The following is a 12,937-nucleotide window of genomic DNA, read 5'->3' as shown; positions in this document are numbered from 1 at the left end:
AATGCATCAACTTTTTTTGTGGAAAATATTGACCGCGTCAGAAAAACACCCTGCATACACAAAAACATATTTTCACTGTATGTCCGTATTTTTGATAATTTGATTACATTCATTATCTTATAAATGTGGATTTAAAATGCATAAGAGTGTATATGATAAATTTATCACCACTACAGTAACTTGATCCGAAGAGTTGAATCACGTCTCGTTGACGTCAACTCTACGTGATCCGACTCGTTGGATCAAGTTACTGTAGTAATTATATATATATATATATATATATATATATATATATATATATATATATATATATATACTCGGATATTGCGAATCCGGTAAATTTTCTATCAAGCTCCTCTCTTTAGTCCTCAAAACTTATCGACTCTTGACAAGTTGTTTTAATAGAAAGATCAGAGAATTTGTGTAATGCTGACTTTAAACCAGACAGTCAAAACACCAGTACCTCATCTTATTTGTCACTGCCTCGTTGTCAAAATTGATCATGTGTAGAAAATCTCAAATCATTTGAGAGATTTAAATAGTGAAGATAACGAACAGTAACCCTACATGTATAAAGAATGCCAAATTGACTGTATGCTAACCACGGATCATGTTCTTAGTAGAGGAAAGCACTCTCTGTTGACAGGGCACACCCGCCATCAGCCCTACATATAGAATTTTATTCAACAGTCTGGATATCAAACATAATTTTGACAAAAGGTACACATTCGTCACATTATCACAATTTGGATGAACTCTTCAGTTACATAATTTTATGTACAAATTTTAAATATAAACTAGTCCTAAAGCAAAACTTCAATGCAAGCATTACAAAATGAAGCGGAAGTTAAACAAAATGGCGAGACATATGCAGATAAGCAAAGTGTATTTAGAATATGAATTCAACATTAAAAGAAATAAATGAAAAAGAGGGAACAAGAACTAGGAGAAATATGGACATCTACGATAAGCCGTAAATTAAATATAATGCCCAAGGCTTTAGAAGAAATAAACACCCTCCCCTTATTGCGGATGATATACGATTGATAAATGTTTTATTAGATTTCACTGGCAACTTTTATTACGTTGACCCCAGTATGATGCAATTTTATTGTAACTTAATTAGAAACATAACGACATTTCACTGTATTAGTATTTACGACTAATAATGATGAATGCTGCTCTGCTACTCATCGTATGAGGTGATGTAGTGTACTTAAAGGTCAAATGAAACGATTTCTAACAGTGATATTTTACTTTAAAACATAAAGATGGGTATGAATGAAGGTCAAATAGCGTTTTAAAAAATATTGTCTTTGGATTGATAAGCAATAAAGCTGTAAACTTGTACATAAAATGAATTTGTTACCCGCTTATCGTTTTTGATTCTATGTGTTCGTGACGTCACAACGACCCATCGAGGTAAACAACGCAATGAAAATAGTGTAGGCCTACCGTTTTGTTCAACGAAATATCTCACTGCATTTAATGGATATGGATTAATTTCTGTTTTCTGACGAACTGTCCGATTTTATGGTTCAACCATATCAGTTTAAACCAGTCAGGAATGATGCACGGCAAGCGAATAATGTTCTTCAACAGAGGATGATATTGAACAATGCACAGGCACCTGAAGTATGGCAACCACTATCCCCTCCATTTCTGACTTTTGTTCGGGGATAATTTCTCCTCCAAAATGTATGGATTCCTTGTCTATCCCATGGACACTTCGATTTATGTAATCCTTTTCCACTTTTGTAAGCTTTAGAGATTGGCCGTCTACCGGTAACAATAAAGCCAGTAGAGGGTCAATCTCTAAATCTTACAAAAAGTGGGAAAGTCAAACGATTACATAAATCGAAATTGGGATGAGTAAGACTGGGAATCCACATATTTTGGGAAAATTATCGCCGTCAAAATAAATCAGAATTGGGGGGGGAGAGGGTTAGTACTGTCCATACATCAGATGCCTTGTGTATTTCAAGACCTCATGCCATCATATACTGATATTTAACTATCATTTTAAAAAGATTAGAAGTCGTATGAACTTGTGTACATTTATTTATGAATATCGTAATAAAAATAATATAAAATCTGTAATGATAATCCCATTTTCCTTTTTATACGATTGATTGAATATTGTTTTACGCCCCTCTCGAGAATATTTCACTCATATGGAGACGTCACCACTGCCGGTGAAGGGCTGTAAAAGGCCTATTCTCGGCGCTTATGGCCAATGAGCAGGGAGGGATCTTTATCGTTCCACACCTGCTGTGACGCGATACCTCGTTTTTTGCGGTCTTATCCGAAGAACCACCTCTTTCGACAAGCAAAATGGTACTGAGGACCTATTCTAACCCGGATCCCCACGGTATACGAATAACCACAATATTGAAATAGCGTTAAAATGTTCTTGTAGGTGTAGAGTACCCTAGTTGTGGCAAATGTATCATGTATGTCATCTGTTGTACTGGCGCACAGTTCTTCATAATCAGCTAGTGTTTCCCGTGTGTCCCAATTTAAGAATAAAATTCCCAGCTCGTTGTTTTTGATATGGGAGAGGGTGCTTCTATATTTTTCAATTGTAAGTTATATATAAAAATTGCTTACGTTTAATTCTATAGCAGGTATTTACTTTCTTGCTTTACATCCCCGCTGTTCAAATATTATTTTAATGGAAGAAAGAAATTATTAATTTTTAAATAAACAAGTTTAGTTCTCAGTACTGATACAGTATATGGAATATAAGTTATAATTTCTGAACGATACTTCATTATTTCCTTCTTTAATTTCAGAATAAAAGGTTTATTTACAATTTTGATTCAATTGAATTTTACAATTAATAATAAGAAAATAAGAATTACACACGTTTGGGATACTAGTGTAGGTATGTTACACGTATTTAAGCCTAGGACTAATAAACATGAAACTATACGAATATCGTTGACTAGGCTTTATAAAGTTTCATATGACCTTTAAGTCATTCGTCATCTGTGTTAACCTTATTTCATGTCACAAGAGTCAAGTATGGATTTATTGATTTCAAAATAAAAGATGATTGACTATATATTTTTAGACACTCATATGCAGAGAAGGGACTATAACGGACATTAATGCACGTATAGAATTGGTGGAGGCGTGACCTTGTGGCCATGAACGTCTTGAGTCGAAACTCAATGGATTTTTCTGATTCAAATCTGAGAATATTTCTCAAAATGCAGAGTTGAACTCAAAGTATTCCAGGAAAATTTGAGTGTTACTGAAGTTGAGAAAATGCTTCAGTTTCTCTTAAAATCAGGAGTTTGCTAAATGAAAGGTGAAAATAACGAACAGTGATCAATCTTATAAATCCTATAAGCAATACAAATTAGAGAGTTGAGCAAACACGGACCACTTGATATACCAGAGGTGGGATCAGATGCCTAGGAGGAGAAAGTATCCCCTGTCGACCGGTCACACCGGCCGTGAGTCCGATATATTGATCAGGTAAGAGAAGATGAATCACTTACAACACGGTCATCAAATTCAAGATCAAAACTTCTCATGTTATGAGATTGATCACTGTTCGTTATCTTCACCTCTATAAGTCTGTGTTTTGGTGCGAAAACTACAAGGTCAATTTTTTTTCATTGAGTTTGAATAGGTTGATACTCATCCACATACGTATGTCTGAAAAACAATTTTAGAGTCTTTGAGACATATCGGTCCAATTGTCATAAAGTTCAACGATGATATAGATCTGGGTGTCATCGGTGTATATATGATACGTCATATCATGACGTCTGCATACTTCCCCTAAGGGTTTAGAAAAAAGACATTATAGTCTCGGACCCAGGACTGAGCCTTGCGGTACACCACATTCGAGGGGACAAGCACTGGACAACGATGAAGCGACGGCAGCACATTGATATATATCACTAAGATGTATAAAGTATAAAGAATAAAGCTACAGCTCTCTAATTATAGCCATATTTTTCTGAATTCTTTGGTTACGTACTTGTTTTCTTGTTTTATAACAAGAAATGGAATAAATGTGAAATCTTTGACTGAAATTTTTCTATTATTAGCCTTTACCAAGGAATTATTTTGTTCATATATATATATGAACAAAATACGTCTCCATATGAGTGAAAAATTATCGAGTAAGACGTTAAGCAAGATACAATCAATCAATCAATCATATATATATATATATATATATATATATATATATATAGTGAAACTTCTTCAAACCGAACCCTTAGAAAACCGGTCTTCCATGAATATCAGCTGATTATTAAGTCCCAACAGAAATCTTAATAGTTCTGTATGATTTATAACACATACCACCTATTTGATTGTTTAGTTAGGGAAATTAAGTTTCATATATTCTCTTGCGAGGAAGTACGAATCGTTAGTCAGGCTGTTTTATTACTTATATCATCATTGTTAGATAATCGTAAAAATATATTGTGCAAAGTTTTCGAAAATCTGATAAAAGTTTCGCAAATTATTGCACCTCACATTGAAAGCATTTCTCATGGTTTACGGACAATTTTACTGTATTTCTATGGGGTTGTTGAAGTAAAATACTATAAAATAAAATATCTTACCAGCTCCATGATGACAGTTGTAACTATGAGATGACCTTTGTCCCATGACACTGTCTGACAATATAATGTATGATTTATTTCTCAAAACAATTATTGTCACAATGCTAATGCATTATCCATACTTATTAGATTATCCAGAAATTCACACTAAATTACACCGAACAAGTCATGTGACAGTCATCTTATCCATGGGTTTATTAATAAGACAAGTATGCTGTCTGACGTGTTTCATACCGATTGTTAGGCCGTTCTTGGCACACTGATTTTGACTACGGATAACTTTGTTTACCTGATCAAGGTATAGGACTCACGGTGGGTGTGATCGGTCAGCAGGAAATGCTTACTCCTCCTAGGCACCTGATCCCACCTCAGATATATCCAGGAGTCTGTGTTTGTCCAATTCACTGTTTTTTATTATTTTTTTGGTTATAGGAGTTATGAGATTGATTACTGTTCGTCATCTTCACCTTTCAGGATAACCATACCTATGATTATTCAGCATAAGTTTACACCCCACATGCCCTTGGGATAACAGGGTCACTTGAATATATGATATCTAGTTGAAAATCGGCTTATTGGTCACTCTGAGTCTGTATAACATACTTTGCAGTGTATCAAGATATTAAGGAATTGTAGTAGAATTCGAAATATTCTAAATATGTACAAATAGAGAGAGAGAAAGGATTTCATTATCTGATCAGTTTATTTTTCGCCATATATAGAGGGGGTATTATGTGTGCATGTTTAATTATCTTTGTCAAATGGTGAGGTAGTGAGCTAGAGGTGATTGTTTTCTTTTATAGGGATATCATATGTATAAGTGTATAAGTGTGTGTGTTTGTTTAATCTGATTGAGGCCCATTACAGATAATAAGGTATGAACTGTGTTTTGATGAAAAAAGAACTTCAGATCTCCAATGAAGATATATTATTTAAACAGTTACAAGATCTCAAAGTGATTAAATACTAAGAAAATCAATCATGCAAATGTATCTCTATCTAACTTAGAATATTTGATACAATGAACATGAATTGTATATAAGTTCTATAATCAAAGTTATCAAAAGAGGAGGATCACCATTTATACTTTTATATACATCTACATGGAAGTCGAAGATAACGAACAGTGATCAATCTCATAACTCCTATAAGCAATACAAAATAGATAGTTGGGCAAACACGGACCCCTGGATACACCAGGGGTGGGATCAGGTGCCTAGGAGGAGTAAGCATCCCCTGTTGACATGCAAGAATCAACAGTAATTAATCAACTATTAATCGATTACACCCTTTAAAGTAATTGATCACAGTCGATTACGACCGGTTGCAGCGGTAGCTCAGTGTTTGTTTGATATTCGTAGGATTGGTTAACTATATATATCATTAACCGATTGGTGACTGTATTATCTGCCATAATACTATCCATCTCATTGCGATCCAGCCTCACCCTCCAACACCTCCCAAATGCACCAACATAGTGAAGTTGAAGTGTGTTGTAGTAACATACTTATGCTCCGTATGAGACGTATGGGTTGTCCCATGGTTTAAAAATAAATAAATAAGGACCATCGTGTACCAACACGTCTGATGACTGCGGTACTGTCTTTTGATGGCCGGACACATACATGTGGTCGTATGTCATAAATCATAATGAAATAAAGAAGTAACTTATATTTATTAAAACTAAATAAAAAGTAAAAAATTAATAAAATAAAATATATTTTTTATTTATATGATAATTTTAATAATAATATTTATCTAATTTATTCAATAAATTAAAATTTAAAAAATAAAATAAGTAAATTAAAATTAATTAATTAAAATAATTTTTATTTACACAGGCAAATGTGCCTCACGTGAATTTCACGTGAAATTCACATGAATTTCACGTTAAAAATTTCACGTGAATTTCACATAAAAAGAGCATCAAATGTGAATTCACATGAAAAATTTCATGTGAAATTCACGTGAATTTCACATGAATTTCACGTGAATTTCACATGAATTTCACATGAAAATATTTCACATGAATTTCCCGTGAAATTCATGTGAATTTCACATGATTTTTCACATGAAATTCACGTGAATTTCACATATAATTCACATGAACTTCACATGAATTTTTTATATCAGGAGATAAATAATATATAAAATTGATGTGAATTCTAATAATCTGCAAATTATTTAGTCATGAATATAGATTAACATGAACAAATCTCAAGGCATTTGATCAGGGTAATTTAAATTTTATTCTGGTCACTGCATATTGTATATTCTTTGTTCTTCTTTCTTTTAATCTCTGAAATAGAAATATTTTTGTATAAAAGAATAATTGAAAGAGTAGTCTATATATACTGTCAATATAGGATTAAACATTCTTTTTGAAGAATTTATCAATGTGTAAACTCAGGACATTTTACTTACAAACTGAATTCCAATTCATTCACGTTATTAACAATTGCAAAAATTTGAATAGTTTCCCCGCACTATGTTATTTGTTTTTAGGCGTGTATGAATACATCGCGTTTTCGGATTTATTGATGTGTAAACTCTTGTTCAGCTTTATTTTTGTCCAATCAAAACAATTGTAATAAATAACATTGGAATTATATTGTAATAAACTTAGCAAAGTTTGTTTGGACCCCCCCCCCCCCCTCCCTCAGAGAATTGGATTTCAAAACTATATAATAGGTATAATTGTCCAGTTCTTAATTGTAAAAATGTAACATTGAAAATATAAACTCACAGAGGAGCTTTTGATATCTCTCAATCCTCTTTTCTTCCCTGGCCATCAGCCTTTCCCACTTCAATGGATCCTGGTCCTCCTCCACCATCCTTCTGAATGTCTTAAATTCAGACCAGAAATCCATTGAAGTGGAAACCTCACTTCGCCTTTTCTTGAATAGCTTTCGTTCATGGCAGAAGGCTCTCTGAATGTAGACAAATTACATAAAAAACCCTCTGCAAAACATGATGGTCCTCACTTGAAAATTGAGAGAGGACAACTTATGTACCCTCCATATCACAATGATTTTCAAATAAAGGGGCAAAACTCCTTTTGAGTGATCCACACAGAAGCTACATAGCAAGTTTCAGTTTGATATGTGACAGAGAAATAAACTTAGAAACAGAAAACCCCGAAAGGATGCTCAGACAGACTGACGTATATACATCACTGTACCATAATATGCCACGTCTAAAGATTGGTGTGTAAAAAATAAATTGTTAATTAAGTTACTCACCAAAACAACTGTAGTCTGTTCAATCTGATTGTTCAGGACTGGGGAGAATCTCTGGAACAACTCTTTCCCCAGGTCCTGAACACTCAGATTTCCAGCGTCCTTTTTCCCTGACAGCAACTGCAAAAAAAATAGTTAAATTTGATTATCAATTAGTTGTATGTTAACTTTAGTGGGGGTCAAAATCATTTGATTTCATCAAATATGTACAAACCTTAACTTTTGTTTGTGATCGGAAGTCAACAAACTTCCTTGCTGCATATTTGTTTACGCTTCGCATGATCACTGGCATATCAGCCTTTATTCCTAGTCTGTGCACTAAGGACACCACTTTAGCCTGGAATTTGTTGTACATGTATAATTATTTCTTGAATTTCATCTTGTGGATAAAAAAATGTAACATTTAATATTTACAAGAAATGAATTAATTTATTGTTCAAAATTTAGGTTCTATGAGTATTCAATTAACAACAAGAGGCCCATGGGCCACATTGCTCACCTGAGCCCATATTTAAAGATTTTCCTTTATATTCGCATGTAAAAATTTGATCCCTACTGTGGCCCCAACCTATCCCTGAGTACCATGATTTTTACAAACTTGAATCTGCACTATGTAAGGAAGCTTTCATGTAAATTTCAACTCTTTTGGCCCAGTCATTATTGAGAAGATTTTTAAATGACCCCAACCTATTTTTGCATTTTTGTGATTTTTCCCCTCTGAAGGAGGCATGGCCCTTCCTTTGAACAAACTTTAATTCCCTTCACCCAATGATTATTTTTACCAAGTTTGGTTGAAATTAGCCCAGTAGTTCTGGAGCAGAAGTAGAAAATGTGTAAAGTTTACAGATGGAGAGACAGCCAGACAGACATAAGATGTACAGCAGGTGGTCAGAAAAGAACACATGAGCTTTCAGCTCAGATGAGCTAAAAACATTAGGATTGGTTATGGACTTGAATTTTTAATGATAACAAGTGTTATGGTTCCATTGCATGTAATAATGATCTGATTAGGTTCGGATCTTTGATCCGCTCCATCATTGTTATGTGTATAGCGGCACAACTCCCCTATAATCAGATTGCATGTAATAACAGACTTACTTTCAATTCTAAGTCTGTAGTGTTTAAAAAAACTTTGACTGGAAATGCAGTCTTCAAGAATTCCAGCAAGGGAGCCTACAATTAACCATAATAAAAGTTAATAATTGCAATTATATACTGTATATTGTGAAAAACAAATATTAATAAAAACTGTCAATATATGTAGATATTATTTTCAAATTCAATAAACGTATCAATTTACACAATGAAGCCGAAATCAGGTTTTCTTTGATGCACCAATCAAACAAATTTTTCAGGTAATTAAAATCACCATATCAAGACATTGAATATTAAATGATAATGTTTTCTATAAAACTTCTATATAACTTTGGCAAGTTAGTTATGTATATATAAAAGATCGAGTATATATGTACACAAAACAGTGTTAAGAGTTATACCTCAATATCTGAATTCTCCATGACGAATTTCTTATAATCATCACTTCTGGCATTTAACCCTTCTTTGAGTTCCCTCAGCTCTTGCACTGTGAAGAATTTAATGTTTATCAACAGTGAACAACAACAAATTAAACAATTTCAAATGAAGATTCTTAATTGATAATAGTGGTATTTTTCAGATGGGTGGCTATATGCATGCATTCTTATCTTTCCTCCACCTAGTTTCTAACTGAAGACTATCCTTTTATTTGAGAAAAAAAATAATTCAGAAAATCAAATGAATGCATATGAAATGCATGATCATTATTAAAAATGTACACATACGTGTACATCAACCATGCACATAGATTAATTTTAAATCCTGAATAGTACATGTATACAGCTGGTGAGCAATACACCTGTACTCACAAATTGTGTGTAGCAGCTTTGTGTTTTCTGTACAGCCCCTGCATGGTGCAGTACAGCCAGATCCGTCATTGACTGGAGCCAGCTGTGCAGACTCCTGGGACTCGAACATATCCTGGCTACCTTCACCACTTTTTTGACTGTCCTGAATGAAGAATTCAATGAAAATTAACTTTAAAAGAATGTCACATCTAAATCACTTTTTTAAAAATCTTTTAAAAAGTAGCACTAAGTTGATATATAGTATTATAAAGTTGACATTACTACTGGATGAGTATTTTTTTTTTTTAAAAATGACCATGACTGTTAAAATTGTTATGTTATTGAATTAAATGGCATTGCATGTAGGTTTATTAATTAAGTGTAGAGTTAAATGATGCATGGATTTATAGATCTATACAAAGACATGCATGCAAAAATTATTTGGTCACGTGTATTTAAATTATTATGTTAAATTTCAAAAATTTTAATTTGCATGTAGCATAATAATTTATTGTTGCTGTTTACACTTCCCTAAATAGCTTTTTATTCATGAATTTACAGCTTATTTCATCGATTTTGATGCGAGATTCACTACTACTTTTATCAAACGATTGGTGATGTTAGTTACCCAATAGATCTATATCTTTAATATACATTATTTATTTATTTTCATTATTATTAATATCATTTTGTTGTTGAAAAAAAAAGGTTTTATACGAAATATATAGGAAAAGTCTTTGAGAAAGATCTGTATGACCAAATACTGTAAGTTTTCCAATGTAATCAAACTTAGATCAACCAAAATGGCAAATATCTACACAACAATCATAGTTCAACGGATATTTGATAAGATTGCGTACTTAGATCCGCACCCCATTTTTGTTGTAGGCGGAGCGTAACGTATGTAAACAAGCTAGGCCCCGAATTAGCCTTTCGCGTAACATTTATCGAGCCTACTGTATATTGAAATATACATACAAATGCTATTTGGTAGAATTTATAGATATATTGATTTTATTAGTTTGTAAAGATAGTACTGTGTATAATTTCTTCAACTTACCTCATACATAACTAGGCCTTGTAGATAACGTACTGCCACTGTTGTCGTCTGCAAAGCACGTGCAGAAAAATCGGAATCGTTGTAGCGCTTCAATGCAAGCACAATTCAAGAACTATTGAACATTGATTTGCTGTCAAAATCATGGAAAATATTCGACGTTCGAACTCAAAGTTTAAGGAGAAGGAGGAATACTTTTGCAAGCCTTGCAACTTTTCTTCTCACCGTTTCGGAAATTTTCGTCGACATAATTTGACACGTAAACACCAACAAAATGAACACAACCCCGAGTTTGATGGTAATATTGGTATACACCTACATGAAAATAATGAAATAAACGATGTTTGCGGTCTTGAAGATGTTGCAGCTGAACAAGACTCTGTATCATGCAACCAACTACACAAGGAAACCTTTTTAGAAAACACAGAATGTAATGAGGGGACGGAATATCATCATGACGGTTCATTGACGGAATTCGGCAATGACGATACCGACCCTATAGGTAACTTATTGCACTTGGCCCTATTATTTTGAAAGTATTAAATATAAAACCATACAATTTAATATTAATGTTTACATTGCTGTACTATTTGATTTTCGCAATTTTATTTCTTATAAAACAGAAAGTGCATCTCATGATTTTGCCTCAGCATGGTTTCCATATGAATCGAAACTCCATTTTCTACTGAGTGTTTTACACAGCTCAAAGACACATAAAGTGGTGTTTCTATTTTGCACAGAATTGCTATACATTAGCGTTTACAACTCAATTAATATCAGTAGTAAACAGAATGTTAAAATAAAATCTCCCATGTTTTAAATTTTAAGAATAGGTAGGTTAATAATCATAATATGTCTTAGTGTCACTATGTTGAAATCCAGGGACATCAGTGTGTCACAAACACATCTTGTTTGTATTCTTTTTGATTTTTCAACACCAATTCTCCTTCACTTTGATGCAATATTCAAACTAAATGATTAATATACTGTTAATAGCAATGTATGCCTCCTCTTAAAAATGAAATGTAACTGTACAGTATCACATATTATAGCATTGTGACATAATTATTATAAGCCATGTGTCACTCTTGTCTGTTTCTTTTAGATCCAGGTTGGCATTGTTGATCGGTTTCTCCTGGTATGTACAAAGAAACACAGCAAAATGGAGGTAGCTTTTATCAAGAAAGGTGAAGTTGTTGACTCAGATCTCTACAGAAATCATCAACTCATTAAAATTGATAGAGAGATTGAAATTCTAAGGTCAAAGAGAATACAAAATGTTGTCCATGCCATTCATGACTGCAAAGGAGGTCAATGTAGGATTGTTAAAGGACGAAGAAAAAGTAGGACCGAGCAACAGATGGGCGTATTGAGTGACCTGTATTTGCAACATAGTGCTCAAAATATCTTCATCTATAATAAGTTTAGATTGTCTAAACTTACAGATAAACTTCCAGTTTAAAGTGCTTGGATTCTAATTACACATTGAAGTGATGTCTGTGCATAAGAACTGAACATTATTATGTCTCTCCTTCCATTTAAAGACATATTGTTTTTGTCAACATTACTTTACAAGATGGAAAGCTTTTCTTTATGACTTTGTGACATCTTATCTCAATTGTGTAATTTTCATATATTTGATTTAAGTGATCATGGTAAAACAATATTTTCAATATTGCATTTGTGTTCCTTTGGTAAATGTATATAGTAGCATTTATATGTGTATACATTATACAAAAGCAATGCTTCAACACCTGTTCAATTAACTACAAAGCTGCACAATTATATTGAATTTTATATACACTTCGTCGTAATATGCACCCTTCAAAGAAGAGTAGCACATTAATTTGCACCTGTCAGTCAGTATGCTGGTCGATATACCACAGTTTTGTTTAATTGCAATTCCAAGAGCCATCCCTTACCTATAACTTCAGAAATTATCTGGTTATAAGTTAGATATTTCATCATGTGATTAATCTTTTAACATTAAATTCATCATGCGAATCATACATTTATATAAAGGAGCATTAGCTGTCATTTTGTCACAAAACACTGAATTCAATACAACTGCTCCCATCTTATATAATTCATTAATAACACCAGTATTTGATTATTTCAAACACTTTTTATCCTCAAAGCAGGTACATAGATATATAATTTTGGAGA

The 12,937-nt window shown here is 33.1% G+C and overlaps 1 protein-coding gene across 1 annotated transcript; it reads right to left on the bottom strand.

Moving 5' to 3' along the window:
• Positions 1-6,817: 6,817 nt before the first annotated feature.
• LOC130053440 (uncharacterized) lies at positions 6,818-10,351 on the bottom strand. The gene is made up of 7 exons (XM_056160718.1): positions 9,736-10,351; positions 9,328-9,413; positions 8,930-9,004; positions 8,046-8,168; positions 7,835-7,951; positions 7,339-7,522; positions 6,818-6,891 (listed from the first exon to the last, which is right to left on the bottom strand). Coding segments are annotated over exons 1-7 (696 nt in total). The 5' UTR covers positions 9,845-10,351; the 3' UTR covers positions 6,818-6,889.
• Between the last annotated feature and the right edge of the window lie 2,586 nt (positions 10,352-12,937).

Source organism: Ostrea edulis, chromosome 3 (genome assembly GCF_947568905.1).
Source record: "Ostrea edulis chromosome 3, xbOstEdul1.1, whole genome shotgun sequence".
NCBI lineage: Eukaryota > Metazoa > Mollusca > Bivalvia > Ostreida > Ostreidae > Ostrea > Ostrea edulis.
The sequence above is the reverse complement of the archived record's forward strand: the minus strand, read 5'-3'. Positions and strand labels throughout refer to the sequence as shown.